The following is a 22,902-nucleotide window of genomic DNA, read 5'->3' as shown; positions in this document are numbered from 1 at the left end:
TTCACACTGTTCTAGTTATGAGGATGTTGTAAAAATCATGGAGAAAGCTACGTCATTTAAGTATGCTCACCCATACCAAAAATATCGGAAAATTACGAAATGTCAAAATTAACGAAATTCTATATAATAACATAAGGTTAATTCAAACTGCAACGGAATTGATAACACTTTTCCAACCTTGGCTACGATATATGATTTTTTGATGAATTTTGATGCAAAAACAAAATTAAACCAATTTTGGACCTATTTCACCTTGAGGGGCCACAATTGCCTTTATTTTAAAGTTTTGAGAAATCGAAAATCTTCGATGTTTTTTTGTAATGTCGAATATCGAAATTCTTAGAGTTTTTCCATATAATAGTATTTTTTACCCATCTTTTAAAAAAACATATCCTAAATCGGACAACGGTGACTCTACGAAAACATTTTTGGTATGGTTGTAACACAATTCGCATTTTTGTCTAGGACCGGCCGAAATATGAAAATCTGTTACGAGACAGAATCTTCGATAACGTTGATATTTTTAAAATGTGTTATGCTTTTGATTTTTCATTTGTAATTAATTACGACATTGTTATATAAGCAATTTTAACAGCCATTGTTGCCTCGTAAGGTGAAATAGGTCCACACTCGGGGAAATTTGTTTCTGCACCAAAGTACATAAAAAACTCATATATACAAGCCAAGGTAAAAAAATTGTTGCACTAGTTAATAAATTGAAATATTAATAAACAAACTTCTTCATATGAATTATAAGCGGAATTGGAAAGAGTTGAATCAAAATATTGTGAGCGCTATATGGAAATGGCATTAACATGACATGAATGAATATACAGAACATAGAACAAATATATAAATTATGAATAATTTTTTTTGAAATGCCTTACAAAAACATGGTTACAAAACCTTTCCCTCTTTTTCCTTTAATTTACTTCGAACTTGATGGACTCTCAGTACGTAATGCAGTCGTCACTCAACAATGTTTCCCATCACAAAGGCTTTAAACTCGCCCCCAGACTACACCAACTATTTCAACCTTCACTCAGCGTACCGTTATCAGCAATATGTAGCCACAGCATCCACCAGGTAGACCACCGGTGATTTATTGCCGCTCCGTCGACGACGATCGAGCTCTCATTAAAGGATTAAATTCAAAATCGATAATAATTAGGGATTATTTCAGCCCAAAACGGCTTCTTCGCCCCTGCCACGTGGCTGAATTTCGTCGAAGTTGTTCACGGTCTGATTGGCGTCACATTTCTGGCTCAAGGTGGGCACACGATAAGCAGCGTGGTTCAGCGAAGCGAGCTCTGCCTCTCTATCGGAATGAGCTGTCTGCCTGTGTGAGTTCGGCTCTTCCAATGTGTACTAAGCAAGTAGCTGCAGGAGCAGCACCCAACGGAAAGGAAAATAATTTACGCAGGAAGCCGGTATTGATCCCCCTACGAGAAAGGAGTCAGGGGCTTGGGGCTACCGCTAGATTGTGTTTCGATATGGCCAAACCCGATAACGGCTTTAGTCGTTTCCGCAAAGCGAGTAGCTCCCACCGCTAGCATGCCTTTGCTTGCGGCTTGTAATTCAATTGTTATCGATTTTCCCGATGCCACATGAAAGACAAATTCTAAGGAAGCCAAAATTCTAGGCTGAACTGAAACGAACCGAGTGAAGGTTGGTTTGTATTCGTTATACGGAAATCCTGTAATTCCACAATTTAAAACAGTTATTATATCATTTACTGGGAATGAAACCAATCGATACGGAATGCTTCCTACCACCGCCACCATTGACCGAGAAAATCGTCCTGCCACGCGTGTTTCGATCTTTTTTTTTTTTCGTATTTTAATGTTCTCTCTCGTACCTATCCTCCATGCGGCATTTGTTTTCCCGCACCTTGCAGTGCGTCTTAAAGTCTTCGAATAGTTTGATGCACTTCCGCTCCTGCTGGCAGACGGACAGCGCGTGATTGCACGTGGGCAGGGCATCCACCGGGTATGGATCTTTCTCTGAAACGAAAAGGAAATGGAGAAGAAAAAAACGGAATTCGTTAGCAGCTGTCCGTGTCGTTCTGCCTGTTTGAAGTTTCATGTTTATTGTTAGGTAGAAAGAATATTAAACGAAGCGCTCAAGAGCAGCCGGCTCGAGTCAGCTGCAGAATCGGGACATCTTATCTGCATACATCTATTTAAGCAGAGTGGATAGCACTACTTTCGATCGCTTTATGACAACTCCGGCTGCACTTTACTCGCTATAGGTCTGGGAAAAACTATAGACACCCCTCCCACTGTTCCTCCAGTGGGCAAGTTTTTCAACCGTTCAGCATAAGTCGCGTACTGCTCAGTGCAACGGAAAGAACAATGCAGCACCTATCCGGAACGAAGCAATTCGAACGGGAAGAATCTTCTTCTTCGAGTGTGTGCACACTATCTGCATAAAAAAACCAAACTCAGATTTGCATAACTTTTGTACTATGACCGATCGTTGCAGAGGCCAAACCGTCGTTGGCACTGTTAGAGTGCACAAGTCACATTGTTTGGTAGCAGTGGTGTAGTTCCGGTTTTCACACGGTTTCCGATTCGCTTGAGATGGAAAATATTATGACGATTTACTTTTCTAGAGAACAAATACTGTAAATTATATTATCGACTTTGCAATTTCGCTCAGACGGTAATAAACAGATTTGCGCATACACTTTTCTTTTATGAATTTTGGGATAGTTTTTTCGCAATAATAAAATGGTGCAATCAACACTTTTCTAAATTTAAAAAATATTTCAAAAGATTGGAGTACGTCAGGGTTAGGGTTCGAAAGCCTCCCCCTCTCCTCACCAGAGCTTTTGATTTTCAAATTATTTTTTTATTTCGATAGTAGGGTTCTCAGTTACTGTTTAGTAGAGTGCCAATGGAATGTATGGGAAAAATCGACCTTAGAGCAGAGTTTTTTTGTTTCTCTCACGGGTGTCTAGTATCAGCTCTTTTTTCTGGCGAAAGAAAATATACTGTTCCAAACTATGCAACAGAGCCCACTTTTTGTCGATAACGTTCGTGGTTGCGGTTCGATAACGTTCGTAGATGCTTGAGCTTGTGGAACTGTTTGGATGACTCTATGCGGTGAGTAATTGTAGAAAGGAGCGACATGTTTGTGTAAGTGCTGCAATACTGTTGTAATAACTTATTTCGATTCATTTTTTTAGCCACAGAAAGGAACACAACAACAACTATGGATATGTCATGAATAAGCCTCATAAAAGTTCATCGCTTTTTGGGAACACAATATAACGGACACTTTCCATGTGTTTTTCCATTTATATTATTTTTGAACCAGAATATGGGTTAAAGTTCGACCGTTGGGTTTCCATACACAAATATCTCTTCAGGCAGGATAACAGAAACCTAGAAGAATCAATGTGTTAAATTGGGTCACAAATATGGCTTCTGCAGTTACTCGTCAAAATCTTCTACACCAAAATCCGCAGGCAACAGGAAGTCGGAAAGAAAGCACACATGAAAATTATTCAGTTCAGCCGTTGGAGCTCAACTTCAGCGGTGTTCAAACCGAACTTCAGAATTAAGTCTTTGGTCAGTTCCGAGAGAAAGAAGGTAACTTGGAAAACTTCTGAAGCTAGTTCTCTACATCGTTCACCATCAGCAACACCACACGAATCGAGCACTAACATCACTTCTTGCCGCTTTACTTCGATATTTTTACCATCATCGCGAGGTTTGCTCTCATCACTAACGACCGCTCAATACGGGAAAATCCGTACCTAGAGTAGTTTTCACCACTAATAATCCAAATTCGATCTTTTAAAGTATTGCACAAAGAAGCTTATTGTTCAGGAATTTCAAAAAGCAGACATAAAACCAAACAAAAGGCAGGTGATGACGTATTAAAACCGATCCTCCTTCAACGGACAGGAAAACGCCGAATTTTTCTATCGTTCAAATGCTGAGAATTACAGGGGGTAGCGAATCAGTCCGCTTTTTCCAAGTTATTTGGACTCTCCCACCTTCACGAATAAATTCAGAAGTGTGTCTCAAATGCACAACACGGCTTCTTGGAAGGAAAATCACTCAGCTATTTTTATATTCAGTCAGGTGTCCCACAGGGTAGCCACCTGTGTCCATTGTTATTTGTAATGGCTATGTATGAATTTCTAGTTTCCATGAATCGAGCAATAGCACTCATTTTATGCAGATGATGTGGAAATTTTCCTACCAACCAAACTAAAGATTGCCAGCTGCTTATAAAGAATAAAAATAATTATGGAAGATTCGTTGATGGCAATGGACTTAGTTTATATGCTAGAAAAAGCTCTGTCATAGCGTACCCCAGAAGAGTTCTACCAATATTATTTGACGTAGGTAGAACTTACAGTTTTGAAACGCGTAGAGAATCTCCGAGACTTGGGTGTGACAAAGGACAAGGGAGTCTTTCACATTCAACGATCATGACGATAGAGTGGTAAGTGAACTGGTGTAACACTCTGCTCTCACTCGACGCTTCGGACGGGAGATTACAGATCCTCACGCAATTCTTGTAATCTAACAGCCTCGTCGAAACAAAATATGATTTTGCGAGTGTGGTTTAGTGACTAAAAAAAGGCAGTTTAGCGTGAATTTGTAAAATTTGCTTTCAGGCACCTCGGATATAATGAAAAACTACCAGAATACGAAGTTGTCAACAAGTAGACGTTGAAACAATTCTCAGACTTAGATCGCAGATAAGGTGTTCTATATACTCAACGAACAAATTGAAAGCTCATTCCTATACGACCGACTCAACGTTAACGCAGATTTACCAACGAGTTTAATGAACTTCAGGACGTAGTTAATATAAATATGACCCTAGAATATTATATTTAAGAAATCAACAAAATACTTATGACTCAAACCTGCATTGTATCTAGATTTAGGAAGGGTATCGGGCTGCTAGTCTATATCCAGTGACCAATGACAATTACAACTTTGGTCAAGGATCTTGATATGATTAGTCTTGACAGGATCGACCCAGTTGCCTAATGGTTTTGAAGATGATCTGAATCTGAAACCAGATACGCAAAGTTCCATGTCACTTAAAAGGCATCTTGCGATGGAACAACTTCAAGGTTTGGACATCATAAAGCAGCTTTTAACAATCAAAACCTACCGTGGTCTGTTCCGTTTCAGTTTGGCGAAGACAGTAGTAGACCCAGAGGGAGTCGACGACATTCCTAGAGACAACATCCTTATCCATAGTGAAAACGAAGAGAAACATTATTAAACTTTCGGTGCTCTTTAAAGCTTCTGCATGATTTTGGTTCCCTCTCTCATCTGAAGAAATGCCGATTTAAAGGAAAATAGGAAACCCCAGGCATATTATTCATGCGAATGGAATTGAAGCATTCTCTGAGATACCAGCTGCAATTGATATTACTACTCTGTGATTATCCCTAGGTACTATCTATTACGGCAAATTCTATTCAAGAGATGCATCAGTTACGATCCATATTCTGGTTAACCTATTTAATAAGGGCGCAAAATACAGCCAAGAAAATCAGTGTGCGTTTTCCGATATCATAAGGATACTGAAATCACATCTGAATCTCATCCATTACAGTCCGGAGCATGAGATCGCAATCTCAAGCCAAGCGGAGCAACTTTTAGACACCATGAAGCGATTATCGAGAAAAGATTATTGTACGAGAAGAAACACAAACTGAAACGTTGTAGTTTACCTAAGTATCCGCTGTAGTTGCTTACGTACAAAATTGGTAACCTGGGTAACCACTGCAGTGCTGTCGATTTTTGTCAATGATGTCGAAGTAATTCAACCTTTTTCAGTATGGTTTTTTCGTATTAACATAAATTGATTTGGCAACTTTTGATTACCTGCAACGTAGACAACAAAACAGATGAAAATACATACAGTTGAAATTTAGGATTTGTAAAAATTCATCTCATGTATTTCTGTTAATTAAAGCTTTTTTTTTTCGAAATTTGAGGTGAAAATTTTAAAGAGTATTCCCCTATACAACGCAACAACAAAATCAATAACGTGGCAAAGCTGTTCGTTTATCATTTTTTTGTGGACTCATCACTGCGACCAGAGCATAGATCTATCGTGATATTGCCCCGGTGTTTTCTGTACTCCGCACTTTATATTATTGGCAGTAACACTGTTGAAGTAAGTGATACGCTTATCATTCATATCAGTGCTTGTGTGTAATTACCTTTCCGTTTCAAGCTTACTGCTCTACTATACCGAGCCTCTGTCCATCCTAACAATATCGCCTAATTACAATTCCCTGGAGAGAACTTTCATATGTTACTCACACCAGTTTTATTATGATAGGGACTTATTTTTGTTAGGAGGAGAGTCAACAGGGGTACTGTAGAATCCAGATTGAAGGAAGAACCCATGCTAAAAGTCCTTTGACAACCAAATGGCCTGACTCTACTAAGATTCGAACCCACGACCACCCGCTTACCAAGCGGACTTTGTACCCTTGCGGCTACGGAGCTCCCCCTTCGTTTATCATATGTCTCAGTTTGCTTCATCACGTTCTAAATACTTCCAATTTCATGCAAAAAATCATGATTGTAATAAAAATCGGTACAGTTGTTTTTGATCGAAAAATTTTGGCACCGTATTTTTTGTAAAAGGTGATACTTCAGGTGAAGAGCTGTTCAAAAAACAACTTTTTTTTCACAATTCTTAACTTTTAAAAATAGTTACCTCTGGGCCGTTTAGTTGATTTTGAGTATTTTGGCATCAAATTGAAGAAATTCAAAAAAACTCTTCGGAAAAAAATATCAAAATATTTCACAATAACTAGGCGAAAATTATTGTGAAGGGTGGAACGACCAAAAAGTTCTTAACCTCAACGCAGCGTTAATCACATAATCGATTATTTGAAAAGAAAATGGAAACTCCTATTTTTATTGGCACTGGTGAGTAGAATGATATGCCTACTTAGTTTTCAGCGCACGCTCTTCAGTTGTCAAAATGGCCTCCATGCAAAAGGAACGGCGTTTAAAAATTCTGCATGCGCACCTAGAATTTCCACTTATGTCGCATAATCAATAAACGTAAAAGCTCAATTTACCCTCAACGACGGTGTCTAAAGAGAAAAAAGTGTTTGAGGAGAGGTTGTCCCTAACTCGGGAGCATGAAAGCGGAGAAAACCGCATCCCGACAGTCGAACTGACTACCAAAGGGGTGAAGGGGATGACACGAGAAATCCAAAGTTATCGATCTGGGATATGGCAGATAAAGTAGAAGAGAAGACAAGAAAAGAGCTGGGCTGTCAACTTACAAAAAGATAAACACCCCAAACCACGACAAAAAGCGAAACAAATTGGCCAAATTCAACTGTACCTTTATGGATGACGAGACATACGTCAAAATCGACATCAACCAGCTTCCGGGACAAGAGTTCTACACGGTGACGGAGAGGGGCAAGGGGGCAGAAATTTTTAAACCGATGAATTATCGTAATTCGCGAAAAAAATTGGTTTGGCAAGCGACATGCTCGTGTGGAGAGAAGAGCACCATTTTTGTAACAAACGGCACCAATAACCAGGAAGTTAACGTCATCGAGTGCCTCCAGAAACGACTCCTGCTGTTCCTGCAGTAGCACACGGGTTTCGTACTGTTTTGGCCGGATTTGGCTTCATGCTACTATGGCAAAAAGGCCCTGGAGAAGCATGCGACCAACAACGTCCAATTCGTGCCTGAGAATAATGTCGTTTACGTTTTCGTGGTGTAGCTACACTCAAACGACACTTTTGACACCGTCAATGTTTTATTTGACTTTTCGATTCGGACTACCCTTTTTCTGTCTCTGACGACACCCGAAAAAAAGCAGAGTGTACTGTAAGAAGTTACCAAAACATTCACGCGTATGTGTCACAACGTTTGTTTTGGTTCTCGTTCCACGTGGTAAGGTGTCAGGTAATTTTTTTTCCAGCACATTTGCGAGATAGACATATGAAATGGAAACGAGACAAAATGACGAATGCGATAATGACCAAAACAAAACGAATTAACAGCTATCCCATTATTACGCATACCAATGCAATGACACTGAAAATGTTTTATTTGAAGCTGCATAGTATAGTACGGAAAAAGTGTAGCTACACCGCGAAAACGAAAACGACATAAGTACACGCCCAACACCCCAGAGCTTCGCCCGATTGAACAATACTGGGCCTGGGTAAAGTGGAGCTTACGAAAGACAAAAAAAATCGTCGGGAGCGAGCAGCAATCCTAGGCGAACTGGCATGTAGCAACCGAGAAGGTTGGCAAATAGATTGTACAGAATCTTATGCAGCATAGGAAAAAGAAGGCCTGAGCATTTGTTTTTTTAGCAGCAAAAGAACTAACAAATTTTTTTTAATAGTGTAATGTACGAACTTCGGAAAGAAAAAAAAACATGAGTATTTAAATTGAGGATAAACATACTCTAAACGTTATTTTGTCTTAGCACTTGTTGGTCGTTCTTCAAAAACCCTTTACAAACAGGTTTTTGCTTCTTTGGAGCACCCAGGAGATCCTATCGTTTGAGATTTCATGTAGATTTTCTTGGAAGTTGTATATTGAATATCAAATTTTTCACGCAGGATATTTTTATTTTAAAGATTATTTTTTTTTTATGAAAATATCAAACGATCCGAATCGGCAAAATACGGTTTATACCATGTTATTACTTTGCAGTAGTGTTTGGATTTAAAAATTAAAAAAAATATTTACTCCGGAACAAAAAACTAAACCTTAGTAAAATTGAATATAATATGGAACGAAACACGATTTTTTATACATTTTTCGCATATTTGTTGTAATTCAAAGAAGAGTTTGATATTTTTTCTTGAAAGGCCCAACGATAATTAACATCGATTTTGAGTATGATTGAAGTAAAAATAACAGAATGGGTTGTATGCAACGACCGTAAGAGAATTTTAAACTCTTCTCGAATAAATTATGGTTGAACTGGAAGAATTTTCTAGCGAATAAACGTGGATCGTTCAATGGCAGCATTGTAATTTTTCATCGCTTGATATTTTGAACGAAGTGTATTGAATATTTTTAATTTTTTTGTGGAAATGAAAGGAAGTTGAAGTGCCATCGAATTTTATTTGCACATATTAATAGAACATTACTGAACTGGATGGAAATGATTATGGTATTATCGATTTGAGACAAACTATGGCAGGGGGAGGGTATGTTTTCAAAGCTGGTAAGTGCAGCGATATTTTTTTGGCGAATTTATTAATATTTTTGGAGTTTTTTATAGACATGGACCGTATCAGATGTATAAGAAACTTTTCTCCGTATACCAAAAGACACTTTTCTCCTTATACCAGAAGACAATCATATAGAGCATAGTAAACATCATATGAAATGCTATCACAAATATATGAGGGGTAAATCAATTGAATTTGACATGGTGATTTTTTTTTTAAATATTCCTTTCATGAATATTACAGTTTGTTTTGTTTGTACGTTTTTCTTAGAACGGAAGGGGGTGGGGGTGTCATCTAATGCTACGTTTTTTTAGGGGGAGTTGAGATTTTGTGACCAAATGCTAGGAAGGGGGAGAAGAGGAGTGTGAAAATCATGAAACAAATGCTACATCATTTAGGCATGCTCCTTAAGATCTTTTTCCGGCGGGTTCTTTTTCTCCATTACTTGGAAATGCTACCAGATATCAACCTCATTTCTATCACGTTTTGTGTTTTGGAACAACAGTTACTATATAGGGTAATCGCTCCATTATTCATCTCAACAGCTTGGTGTACCTATATTCATCTTATTTCTTTCATTTGTCCAATTTACCATCAAATTTCTACAAATTTTTGAAAGTAAATCTATTTGTTTCTCGATTTTCTCAAGCGGCTGAAAGTTTTACGTTGAAAATATGGTAAAAATTGACGATAAATTGATCAAAAAGACGTGATGAGATGAATATAGATACTGAGATGTACATAGGAGCGGTTACCCTACCCGTTTTAGAAAAAAAATCACAGGAGGGTTGTGTGCAAAGCCACGACCGCAAGGTTGAAGTAGAATACTTTTACATAGCTCTACTTACCGGCTGTACATTAACCTACGGCCGGCGAATCGGTTCGTGCCGCTTTTCGCGTTTAGGCCGTTTACATACTGGCGCGTTCTGCGTTGCGGAGACGGTTCGCCTTGCCGTGGATTAATGTACAGCTGTACATTAACCCGCGGCAAGGCGAACATACAAAGCGCGTCGTTTCATGTGGGGAATAATATCCACAACGAAAAATGACGCGCGTCTAAGCACACTCGAACTGTTTCGCCGTGCCGCTTCCATTTACTTCCTTATAACATCGGCCTCATGGAAGTACCAGCTGCACCTACCGCTGAGGCTGTTACCATACTGCTACTGGTACCCAAAGCTATTAACTCTTCAAATTAAGTGTTTTATTTGTCCTCAGAAGAACAATTGTTCAATTCCATATCGGATATAATGCAATCGCATCTCTGTAATATTACCGACAGCAATATTCTTCTAAACAAAATGATTCAACTTTACCATTAGAGGAAGTGCCAGCTGATGTACGGCAAAAATCTCGCCCGATCGCTCGCGTTGGCGTTCAGCCTGGCAGAGGCCTGAACGGTGGTGATCAACCACAGGGCAAGTGATTTGTTTAATTTGAAGGCAGCCACAGGCGCAACCCGCTCATATTGTCTGTTACTGCAGAGTGCTGATATCTGCTGCTCCTGCTGGCAACGTTGTGGAGGTCCATCCAGCTCACCTTCCGACTAATGAATGTAGCCAGTTTTCCCAGAAACATTCTTTTATAGCCGAAGGGTGCTACGTAATAGACCACGCCTTTCAGTTTAGTTTTACCATTTCCTAATGTTCTTTAGACGAATTATTCCACAATTCGCATTTGATTTTTGTATCCAGCGAATAAACACCGATGGTGCTCTCACACACGCAACGGTTTTAACCCGTATCTTATTGCGGTTTGTAACATCAAGCGATTTCGTTTGCTCGCTGTTGCGTGTTGCATCATGTTGCAACTTGGCAGCTGGGAGACAACGAAATTCTGTTAATGCTGATTGATTGAATCGACTTCATATTAGCTCTGCATAGTAGAACTAACTGTCTTTGTGAATGCAGTCTAACAGGGCAGTTTGTTATTCAAAGTCGGTCATGCTGATCGCAGCCTTTGCGCTGCCCCTACAGTGGGAGGTTTACTAAATAAAGTAAAAGTAAAAATTAGACAACTACAACAGATATTGATTGCATCCCGCACAGAATGTCTGCTTGTGTTAATGCCAAAAAATTATTACCCTTTAATTATTTATTTTTTTGCCTTGAAAATGGCATTTTGCGGTTCAAAATCAGTTGCTGATCACAACCTTTCAGCTGCCCTAACAGTGGAAAAATTGAGATACACGGACAACATGCCCTTTGGAAGCTATTTCACATTCAGTAAATTAGACGGGTGCGACAAATTTAAATTGCTAGGATCCAACACAGAATCTTGCTTGCGTTGTCAAAAATTATTAACTTTCAATGACTTGTTTGTTTGCCTTGAAAAAGGCATTTTTATTTCCAAAATTGGATTTCCTGATGGCAATCTTCATGCTACCCCAACACTGGGGGAATAATGGCAGTCTGGCGACACACGCTGAGAAAAACCGCGCTGCTCCTGAGACGTGGTGACCAACCACAGGGCTAATGCTGCTGCTAAGAAAAGACGACTGCTGTTGTCGCTATCCAGAACCATTATGAGCGGCTTCGGCTGAAACAGGCTCTTATATAGTCCAAATAGCATGTTTTCAATTGCAAGGTATATGATTCTGTCGACCGTGCTTGGGAAGCAATCATATGACGACCAATCAGAGGTCGAATTTTTCGTTTTGACAAGGCTTGACTATTTTCAATAGTACAATAGTGTGAATAATAAAATTACAATTATCTTCTTTTGGGAAGAATCTTAGAAGATTTTCCAATCTATTGCTGCAAGAACGAAGGAAATCCATCAGATACTAACCGATTTATTAGCATTTGAAATTGGACATATTTTTCACTTTTTTCGGTTTCAGATTTTCATTTCACATCCCTATGTCGCCGAACTTCCTGAGAGAAGTATTTTACTTCAAAAAATCCCAATTTGGTGTAAATACTGAAAACCTAAAATATTACATTTTGGTTTCTAAATTGACCACTATCATGTTCAAATGAGCTCACAAACATTTTAGAACTATTTTCTTCGTTATATTTTCAATTAAAAAAAATATATTTTTACGTGATCCCATACAAATTTGAAACGCTTTTCTCGCATTAAAAAGACCTTATCGTATAATGATTTGTTTTAGCTGAAAACCTATTCGGCAAGTCTGCTGCTATCGTTAGCGCTGCTGCTTCCCATCATTCACTAGTAAAATGATTGGTTTGAGCAAAAGCAGGCTTTTACTTAGCCCAGAAAATCAAAATTTTCAGATAGGACATTTTTTCATGGAATTGCTATATTTCATAGCGAATTTATTCATTCGACTGGATTAGTGCCAACCTACGCAAAAATGGAGAACTGATATTGCGATTTACAATGCAAGAAAAAGTTGCCAGATAGTCCCAGGTGGGCATTGGAAATGAAAAAATTCGCCATCAAAGTCGACCAGCACTAACTTCTGGTGCCATCTATTGACAAACAGCGAGACCTTAGTTCCGCACCTAAAAAATACACGCTACGACTGATGATTTCTGGTAATTGATAGTAAAATTCTTCAATTTGTTTTTTTTTGCAAAATGAAATTTGAAATAATACACCAACTAGGCTCAGAAAGACGTTGCTGAAGAACATCAAAACGCTTCTAAAGGCTACACAAATAGATACAATTTCTCAAACTCTTCTTTTGTAAATAAGTTGTTGAAGTTTACATTCTATTTTTTATACTTCTAGTGTAGTGAAATAACACAAAAATAAGTAAAAATATATATTATTAATTAAAATATTAGATTAGCGGTTAGATGTCAAATTATAGATTAAATATGTATAAGCTGATAGGATGGACAAAACAAAATAGGATGGAGGATTACACTGGTGTTGCCCTAGAGTTCAAACTGAAAATAAAAAATATTATTTTAACCCTGCTTTTTCAGAAGCTTTTAGCTTTTGAAGCCTTTCTGCACTAACAAAATACACAGAAATAATAAGAAAGCTATAATCCTTTTAGGGCATTAGGTCAACTTTTTTGTCGCTCTTGTCGACCAGTGTTATGGAGTGCAAGTTTTTATGACACATATTGGAGCATAAAAGAATCGGATGGAGAACGATAAAGTATGATGAAATATTATAATAATCATCCGTATGATCTCAATACCCTGCTCAATACAAATGTTTTCCTGCTGCAAAAGGTTTCCCCGTACGGGTTTTTCACGGCAAAAGAAACGGCAATCCGATGACCGGAATCCTATTGATATTAAAGATGTTTAGCACTTTATAGCAGCCGACTTCGTTCAACAATGTGTCTGTCTTTGTGACTGTGTGAGCTCGTGCCGACTGGTGCAGCAGATTCCGAGCCCGGCTCGAAGCCCCCAAATGCCGGCAAAGGCCACCGGTGGAGCTTAGAAGAGCACTCGAATTTCCATATTGTTCAAATATCGAACTATATTTCAGCAAAGTTGGCTTCAGTTCAGCTGCCGCTGCTGCCCCCGTTTGGCTTTCGTCTTAAGCATGAAAAGATTTGCTTTTTTTTCTTATCTCGTTCTCCGTTCGCTGGCGGCGGCCACCAGCAAGATAAGCAGATCGGATCGCTCGAGCATATGGTGGCGTGCTTTTGGTGAAATTTACAAACATAATGCATGTATAAAAAGTCATATGAAATTTTATTGGAAAATTTTCTCGAACTTGGCTGCAACGGTCGGCAAAATGCGAGAGGCTTCCGTCACCGGTGAATAGTTTGAGAGCGTAAGCCAGGCTCATATTGTACGGTTCAAGCCAAGTAGTCCTATTGGCTGGTCGTAATCGGGCAAATCCTTCCAAGCAGAGAAAAAAAAGATGCGACCGCCACCGGTACCGACTTGTGAGTTCAAGCGGTGCGATCGGTATAAATTCAGCAAGTTTGTGTTGTTTCGTTATTTGCAGATATGAAAATTTAATGCAAATATGTATGCCTTCAGAACCGTTTACTCGGAACGCATTTGCATCGAGTGAAGTGGAAAACATTGCCGAGAATGCAAAATAAAACGAACAGAGTGGCAGTATAAAGATTATGGAAATATGCGCCATGAAGAGAAAATTGCTTGAAATCCAATGTTGATGAGTTACATAATGCGGGAAGCTAGCGGTCGTAACATGCCAGATTGAGAGTAACATGAGTACATGAACAGGGAGGGGGATTTTGATATGAGAATTGAACGGAATTTGAAATTTATTAATCGAGCGCGGCCGTTGAAAAATTGAGGAGAATCGATGCCACACGCAACGATTATGGAGATTGCTAGTTTATGTTTGGTAAAAGTAAATGTGCTTTTCTCCTAAATTTTCATTCCATTCTTTACCAACGGAGAAGCACAAAACCAAGAACACACGGTTTGCTTCAAAACGACAACCTACTGACAGGTCGGAAACCGGAAGCAGCACAATTATCTCTCGTAGCGGAAAAGTATAACCGTTTAGCATCCGCATGTGGAGGAAGAGCAAGCAGTAACCCGTCCTTCACATCTAAAACCAACAATAGCCGCCATTCCCAGGATCGCCGGCAGCCGTGGTATAGTTTTCCCGTTAAAAAATAGCAGTAACACATGCTGCCAGCGGAAAACTGCTTCCGCCACTCGCTTGCAAGTTTAATCGTGCTTGAACAAATTTCTATTCATTATACGATTATTTTTATACCATTTCCACTCACTTGAGTTCTATTCTTTTGCCCAAGCGCACATTTCATTCATCCGATTGTGTCGGTTGACAGCGGAAAGTTGAAAAACGGTTCGCGCAAAGCTTCGGGTCTTGGGTAGCATTGTTTTTTTCCTTCTGCTCCTCCCTCTCTAGTGCTGGACAAGAAAAGGATACCCCATCATCGACACACCACACTGCAGCCGGTTTGCCCTTCCTCCACCCCGTTCGCCAGTCAGACTCTCATTCCACTCAGGCAGAAGGAAAAACAGATTGCATAGTAAATTACTTCATGCAGAAATTTATTGCAAATAACAGCGTTTCAAGTTGCTATACTTTCTTGAAAACTGTGCGATTGTCGAGCGGGGTGAGATCGTTTGTTTGGTAGTTTTGGTTGGTCGTCCAGCGGTGCACACGGAGTGTGGAAGTAAAAAGGAGGAAGCGGAAATGCTATTGTGTTTGCTTCTTAGTTGGCCCCACTGCCATGCGACTTCCAATCCATGAAACGGGGAATAGTTTTCACTGAATTGAATAAAGTGCAAATCGTTCGAGCGGAAAGTGTCCTTTTTCAGCTTGGACTATTGATAGATAGGGACCGCTTGCTGGTGAGTGAGAAGCGTCTGTTCAAACAAAAGACAAGAAATGTGAAAGCCGAGACACATTTCGACGGGGAGCTTGATCGAAACTATTGACGCACCCCCAAAGTGGTTTTGCCCTGCTGACACGTTGACTCTTTCGTGTTTTTATACCTTCTATGCAAGCACCATTATTGGTTTTTCCTGATGCTGCCGTAAACCGCTACTCTCCGAGGATAAAAACCTCGGCAGCCATGTGATTGTTTTTTGGTTTGGTTTGGTTTTTGGAAGAAACAATAACATTTTTAGTGGGACGAGAGATTACTTAAGTTTCAGTTGGTCCTGCAGATTTACTAAAAAATGTTGATACTACTTGGAAGGTTTTGCGTCAGAAGGGATTACTTGTTCCGTAAATCTATTAATTCAGGCTTGGAAGCTGCATCCAAAATTTCGAAAACAAGCATAAATTGTTGTGATCAATTCTTCTCAAAATAGTATGAACAAAAAAAAAAGTACATATTGAACAGATAATTTGCCAGATTCACGAAATGGCAACGAAGCTATTTGTGTGTTCATATATTAATATCTTACGTCTCATTCGAATCCGAATTCCAATTTCAATTTCGAATCCAACTCCAATCACAATCACAATTTTGATTGTAATTAGGATGCTAATTTCAATTAGAATTTCAGTCTCAATTACCTTACTCCAATCCCAATTCTTGCCTGAATTTGTTTCTTTGAATCCCAGTACCAATTTTATTTCCAATAACAAAACCAATCAAAGTCCCAAACCAGAATCTTATCGTATTTAAAATCTCAATTTGAATCCAAAATTAATTCAAGTTCTAAATACAGTTGAAAATGCAATTCCATGCTTAACTCCAATTTCAATTTCAATACTAATAAAAATTCAAAGGCAATCATGATTTTAATTCTAATCAAATTTTAAATCTGAATCCCAGTTCTAAGTTCAATTCAAATTTTCATTCCGCTCCAAATCATAATCAAAATTATAATTCTATGATCTATTATGATCCTAGTTGCAATCTCAATTCAATATCGCGTTCCCAATCTTAATCCAAATCCTAATTACAATATCTAATCCCAAATAGAATTACTTCTCCAATCCTAAGCCTTTCCCAAAAACAACTCCTAATTCAATCCCAATGCTTAATCTTGGCCTCCTTTATTTCTTCGGTGCAATGATTGAGTAGCAAGTTATGCAGTGCGGTGAGAGGAATTACTTCAGCAGCGGTTGAGCTGAGTGAGAGTAGGAAACTCTCAATTATTTATGTTTTTTTTTTGACTGAAAACCATGACTATTAGCAAAATAATTACGATTTGATCGCTTCTGTTCATAAGATGTGTATAATCCGAGCAATCTTATCTACCCAGTTGTGCATATTGAGAGCCACATGTTGTGATGTGCGCACAAAAAATATATGGGGTATCGGAAATTATCTTTAGGTATTACCCATCAGGGGGGTAAATGATGTCCTAGAGCCATACTTTTTTGCATGATTGTTTTTTATAATGTAAAGCATCTTCCTGTGAAAGATTAGTTTTTTTATGACTTCATTAATCCTCCGGACGATAATTGGGCAAACCTAACGTTAATAGAGCCGATACCTTAGTTAAAAGGAAGGCGAAGAGAATGCACCAATATAAGTAAATCATTTTGAATTTTAAAATGACGACTTCCAGTTTCTGGAAAACTGTCGAAAATGACCAAATAACACCAAATATGGATGTTTCCGGAAACAGAATGACGCTCAGGGGCCCAAAATTGTTTTCCAATGCCATTTTGAAATCCAAGATGGCGACTTCCGGTTTCTGAAAAACAGCCTGAAGTGACCAAATAACACCCATGAGTATCCCTGAAACCAGAATGATGCAAGGAGTTAAAAATTGACCTCAAACACCATTTTGAAATGTAAGATGGCAACTTCTGGGAAGCAGCCTGACACTGGACACTATTTTGAATTCAAAGACTGAATACCACCCAATACAGGTATGTACAGAATCCAAAAGTCGAGGATGTTGTCATTCCGATAAAACCAATCATTTCAAACGATTTGTCCTTTAACTTTGATTATATCCTATAATCGATTCGTCGTTTATATGCAGACTATAAGCAAATCACAAGGAATCAATGAATTTGGCATGTTTAAAATTATCTAATAAAACACAAAAATGGACGGGACAAAGTTTGCCGGGTCAGCTAGTTTCATATATAATGCCAGTCTCATTGTGATCGTAATCCATCCCTATCACAAACTCAATTCACATCAAATTTCATGTTAAAAATGAAATCCCAATATCAATTCCACTCGAGATCACATTTTCAACTTTGATTCGATGTTTAATTTCAATGCGGATTCCAACAGAAGCTCTAATGGAAATCTCATCCAAATTTTAATTAGTATTACGATTTCATACTTCAAATTTCAGTTTGAAAGTCAATTCTAATCTGAATTCTGGTTTTGATTCCAATCTTAGTTTCAATCATAATCCTAATAGTAATTGTTAATCGAATCGCAATTCAAATTTCGATCCAAATACTAACTCTAGTTGTAACCAGAATCTCATTTCTAATTTCAACCTCAATCTTAATTCCAATCGATCCCAATCATACTACAAAAGTTTTAAATGATGGACACAGTAGTCTAATTCCACAAAAAAAAAAAAAAAACAATCGAAATTTCATTCCCTATTACAATTTCCGTTTGAATTTCAATTTAAACCACAAATACTATCTCAATTTCAATCTTAACTCATTATATTGAATCTCAATCCTAATTTCAATTTCATGCAAAATCTTGATCCTCAAATAAAGCCACTTCAAATCGCTATTATAAATGCAATACAAGTCTCAATTCCATTTTTAATCTTAGTTTTATTACAGTCAAACCTGTTTTTGTGCGACTTTCTTTTGTGCGAAATTTATTTTGTGCGACTTTTTTTTATGCGATTATTTTTCATGTGCGACTGTTTTTATGCGAATGTTTTTTGTGCGGTATACGAAAAAGGACCACTTCCAACAACTTTTTCAGCCATTATTTTTTTCGTTTCTTGGAATGAATTCCAACGCACTACATAAGTGTTGCGTCAGCAAATTACTATTTGAGCTAGTTTTACGTAGGAAAAGTCACAAATTGCTAGCCTACGAAGGAAAGCGGTTGAAAGGATTAGTATGTTTAAAAAAGTTACGTTTATCAATCCGATGTTTTCAAATTGTACTCGTAGGTATTCTAAATCAGAATCAACAACTTTCGAGTTATTTTTAACTGAGAATTTTTTTATGCGGTCCCTATCCACCGAATAAAAAAGTTTTTTTATTCAATAATGTGGAAATATTGTGTTGTAGCTGCACGTGAAGTTTCAAATGATTTTTTTTATGCGATTTATTTTGTGCGGTCCCTATCCTTCGCACAAAAACAGGTTTGACTGTATTGATTCAGGAAGGAATCTCATCTAAATTACAATTCAAGTTACAATTCCGTAATTCAAGTTTCAATCACATGATTTGGTCGATTTACGATCTTTCGTCATTAAAAATGAATTGGTTGTTGAAGCAGTGAAGAAATTGAGGTGCTCCTGTTCACCTGGTCCAGATGGAGTTCCAGCTGTGGTTTTGACCCGTTGTATAGCTGCATTAGTAGATCCACTATGCTGTATTTTCAACCGTTCGTTCAATGAAGGAAAGTTTCCACTTTTGTGGAAGCAGTCCTACATGTTTCCTGTGTACAAAAATGGCGGTCGTAGAAACGTGTCAAACTACCGTGGAATAACAAGTCTCTCAGAGCGGGGGCCTAGTGTAGTTGGTAACATCTCCGTCAACCACGCTCGACGCCTGGGTTCGAATCCCACCGCCGACATAGGTGTCGATGGTTGTGAGGTGGCGTGATCCACCCACAACCAACCCTACTGGTCTAGATACAATCCTAGCCGACACCGGGAGATTTTCTGAGGCGAAAAATCTCTGGGATCACGCCTTCCATCGCATGAGGAAGTAAAGCCGTTGGCGCTGGTCCGTTAATAAACGGGTCGTGAGTTAGGGTCCTGAGTGTGGAGTCGCCTCCCTGGGCGTCAGTGATTGGCCACAACAGTGGCGGAACTAGACCGACGGAAAATAAGCGAGAATAAAAAAAAAAAAAAAAACAAGTCTCTCTGCTGCATCAAAACTTTTCGAGATTATTGTGTGCGGCGTACTATTAGAGCGAACTAAATATTACATCTCTTTTGATCAGCATGGTTTTATGCCCGGCCGATCGGTGGCTAGTAATTTATTGCAATTCACTTCCACCTGTATTGCGACCATGGAAATGAAGGCTCAGATGGATGTGATATATACCGACTTGAAAGCCGCTTTTGACAAGATTGACCATCGAATATTGCTCTGTAAACTCTCTCGACTCGGTGCCTCAAGTAGACTAGTTTCGTGGTTTGAATCGTACCTTTCGGATAGAGCACTGCGAGTTAAAATTGATTACTGCACTTCGGAACCTTTCACTAACACGTCAGGGATTCCTCAAGGAAGCAACCTGGGTCCACTGCTTTTCATACTATTTTTTAACTGATTTATGCGGATGACCTGAAACTTTATTTCGTTGTGCGTTCCATGGAGGACTGTGAACGTCTACAATTATTACTCAATATTTTTGCTAGTTGGTGTCAAAGAAATAAGCTAACTCTAAGTATTGGCAAATGTGTAGTAATTACATTTTATCGCATCTCCAAGCCTATTGAGTTTGCGTACGAAATTGATGGCGTTACACTAACGAGAGTAGATCAGGTAAACGACCTTGGCCTCCTGCTAGATACGAAACTGACGTTTGACCTTCATCGCTCAGCGGTTATATCCAAAGCGAGTCGTCAACTAGGATATATCTCGAGAATAGCTAGGGATTTTTCCGATCCCCACTGTTTTAAGGCACTATATTGTGCTCTAGTTCGTCCTCTTTTGGAAACTGCTGCTGTAGTATGGTGTCCACACCAAACCTCGTGGAGTATAAGAATCGAGCGCATACAGAAACGTTTGCTCAGACTGGCTCTAAAAGATTTACCATGGCGCAATCCATCGGAAATTCCTTCGTATCCTGACCGATGTCTACTCCTGGGTTTAGATACGCTGCAACGACGACGGTCAATTCATCAAGCGATTATTATTGGAAAGCTTCTCAACGGAGAAATCGACTCACCTTGGCTGCTTTCGCTGCTTGATTTGCGAGCACCGCAGAGAACGTTGCGCAACGATTCGTTACTTGTGCCTAAATTTCATCGAACATCTTATGGTTATAATGAACCAGTCGCCGCGTGCATTCGTGCCTTTTTTTTAGTTGAAGATTTATTTTTATTTAACGAACCTATCCATCCATTCAAAAATAGGCTAAATAGTTCGACTTTGCTGTAATTTAGTTAAGGTTTTCAATTCATTAAGACTTAATGTCAGATGAATTTAATCACAAATAAACAAGTAAACAAAAAGGCAAACGAAATAAACAAATAAATAAACAATCTCGGTTCGAAAGTCAATCCTAATACAAATTCTAATTTTAGTTGCAATACCAAACCTAAACGTAACTGTTAATCAAATCCCAGTTCTAACCAACAATCCATTTAAATCTCAATCTCAATATTAATTCCAATTCCAATCTCTGTAACTAATTTAATTTCTATCGTCAATCCAGTTAATATTTCCAATTTAATCTTAATCTTGAGCTTAATAGCATAATTCCAACGAAATTTCCAATCCTGAACAAAATCCCAATCTCAATTCCATTCTAAATCTCAATTTCAATAATAATTCGATTTCAACGTGAATTCTAACACAAATTCCGGTGGGAATTTCATCCAAATTTTAGTTCTGAAATATTTTCATAAAATCAAAATTTCAAATCGAAAGTCAACAATAATATTTACAAATCCAATCCAATTTTTGTATTTTTTTAATATCTATCTTAATATATAATTAATAATTTCAATCTCAATCTTATTTCCAATATTAATATCACTTCCAATACGTATTTTAATATTAATTCAATTGTAGATCTAAGTTTCATTTCCAGTATATATAACAATTCCGCTGTTATTGCCTATTCCCATCCAATTCAAAATTTATTTTCATTCGAAACACACTTTCAATTCTAATTCTAACCTTCATCCCAAACCCAATCACAATTACAAATTCAACCCTTTCCCTATCTCTAGTTCCGATCAAAGTTTATTTTCAAGTTTCAATATCAATCTCAACCTCAATCCAAATTAGTAATTATAATTCCAATTTTTTGTTTGAATCCTCATCACATTCTCTATTCCATTCACAATAGCATTTCTAATAATTATTCTAATCGCAGTTCTATTTTTTTTGCAAATCCAAATCCAGTCCAAGCATGGAAAAGTTCACTCACTAGCAATATTTCATGCAAATGTGTTCATTGATTCATCAGTTATCGTTCAACTATTTCTACTCGCGTACAAGTTTTCCATAGAAACGCTGCTGATTGTTTTTCGCTTCTAAGAGTTCTGAATACCATAGAAGGAGACTGAATGATTCAAACACGATAGTATTTATTGTATCCAAGTTCACTTGCATTCAACATTATCACGAGAACCTCTGAGATATTATCGCCAGTGATTCAAAATTATGAATCCAAATGAACGTTAGATTGCGTTCAATTATTTGCTTACCGGAGCAAGCAGGTATCATCAATGCTAACGGAAATTGTAGCATGGTGCATTAGCATGTGATACTTGCAATCACCAAGAATCATCGTGGTATATCACGGTGAAAGCACGACGTGGAGTAGCCGAATTCCACCTACAAGCAACTAACATTTGAAAGAATCATTGCGATCGCTTGTGTGCTATCGTTTACGATTCTTTCGTGAAACACTCGCTATATGTTGCTCGCTCTGCCTAAAGCAGGCAATACTGAAACAAAATCATCAAAGAAAGCTACCATATATTTCTTTGCTCTAAGTTGTTTCTTGCAAGTTTGAGAATGTGTAACTTTTAATAGCGATGGTTTACTAGGATTGAAAGCTTAAAAATAGCACGTTCAGAAACGATACCCGAATGATTGTTTTGCGATACGAGGTTTTCCATCCTTGATCCAGTCTCAATCTCATTCACAATCACCATTCAAATTCCAATCTGATCCCAATCCCCATTCCAAACCAATCTGAAAACTTTATCTCTATCTGAATTGTACATTTAATTTCAGTCTTAATTTAAATCCCAAACAACAATTTTATTACATTACCAATCCATATTACAAACTCATCGTCAATTCCTATAAAGGTCATTTTTCCTCCGAATAATCGAATTTTCCAGGTAATCAAATCAGCAGTTTTGACGTAGAACTACGTTTTTCTTTAGCCTACCACATAGGGATGTAAATAGGAAAACTATTAACGAAAAGGGGACGAAATATGTCCCTTTTAGAATGCTTATAAATCAGTTTGTTTTCA

The 22,902-nt window shown here is 38.1% G+C and overlaps 1 protein-coding gene across 9 annotated transcripts in view; it reads right to left on the bottom strand.

Moving 5' to 3' along the window:
* LOC129718325 (uncharacterized) overlaps positions 1-22,902 on the bottom strand; it is a 530,334-nt gene that overhangs the window by 110,727 nt on the left and 396,705 nt on the right. For all 9 annotated transcript variants that reach the window (XM_055668998.1, XM_055668992.1, XM_055668993.1 and 6 more), the window contains one exon: positions 1,859-2,003. In XM_055668998.1, the coding sequence (XP_055524973.1) occupies positions 1,859-2,003 (145 nt within the window). The remainder of the gene's footprint in view (positions 1-1,858; positions 2,004-22,902) is intronic.

This window comes from Wyeomyia smithii, chromosome 1, assembly GCF_029784165.1.
Source record: "Wyeomyia smithii strain HCP4-BCI-WySm-NY-G18 chromosome 1, ASM2978416v1, whole genome shotgun sequence".
Classification (NCBI taxonomy): domain Eukaryota; kingdom Metazoa; phylum Arthropoda; class Insecta; order Diptera; family Culicidae; genus Wyeomyia; species Wyeomyia smithii.
Note: the sequence above shows the minus strand (reverse complement) of the source record. Positions and strands in the feature narration are given on the sequence as shown.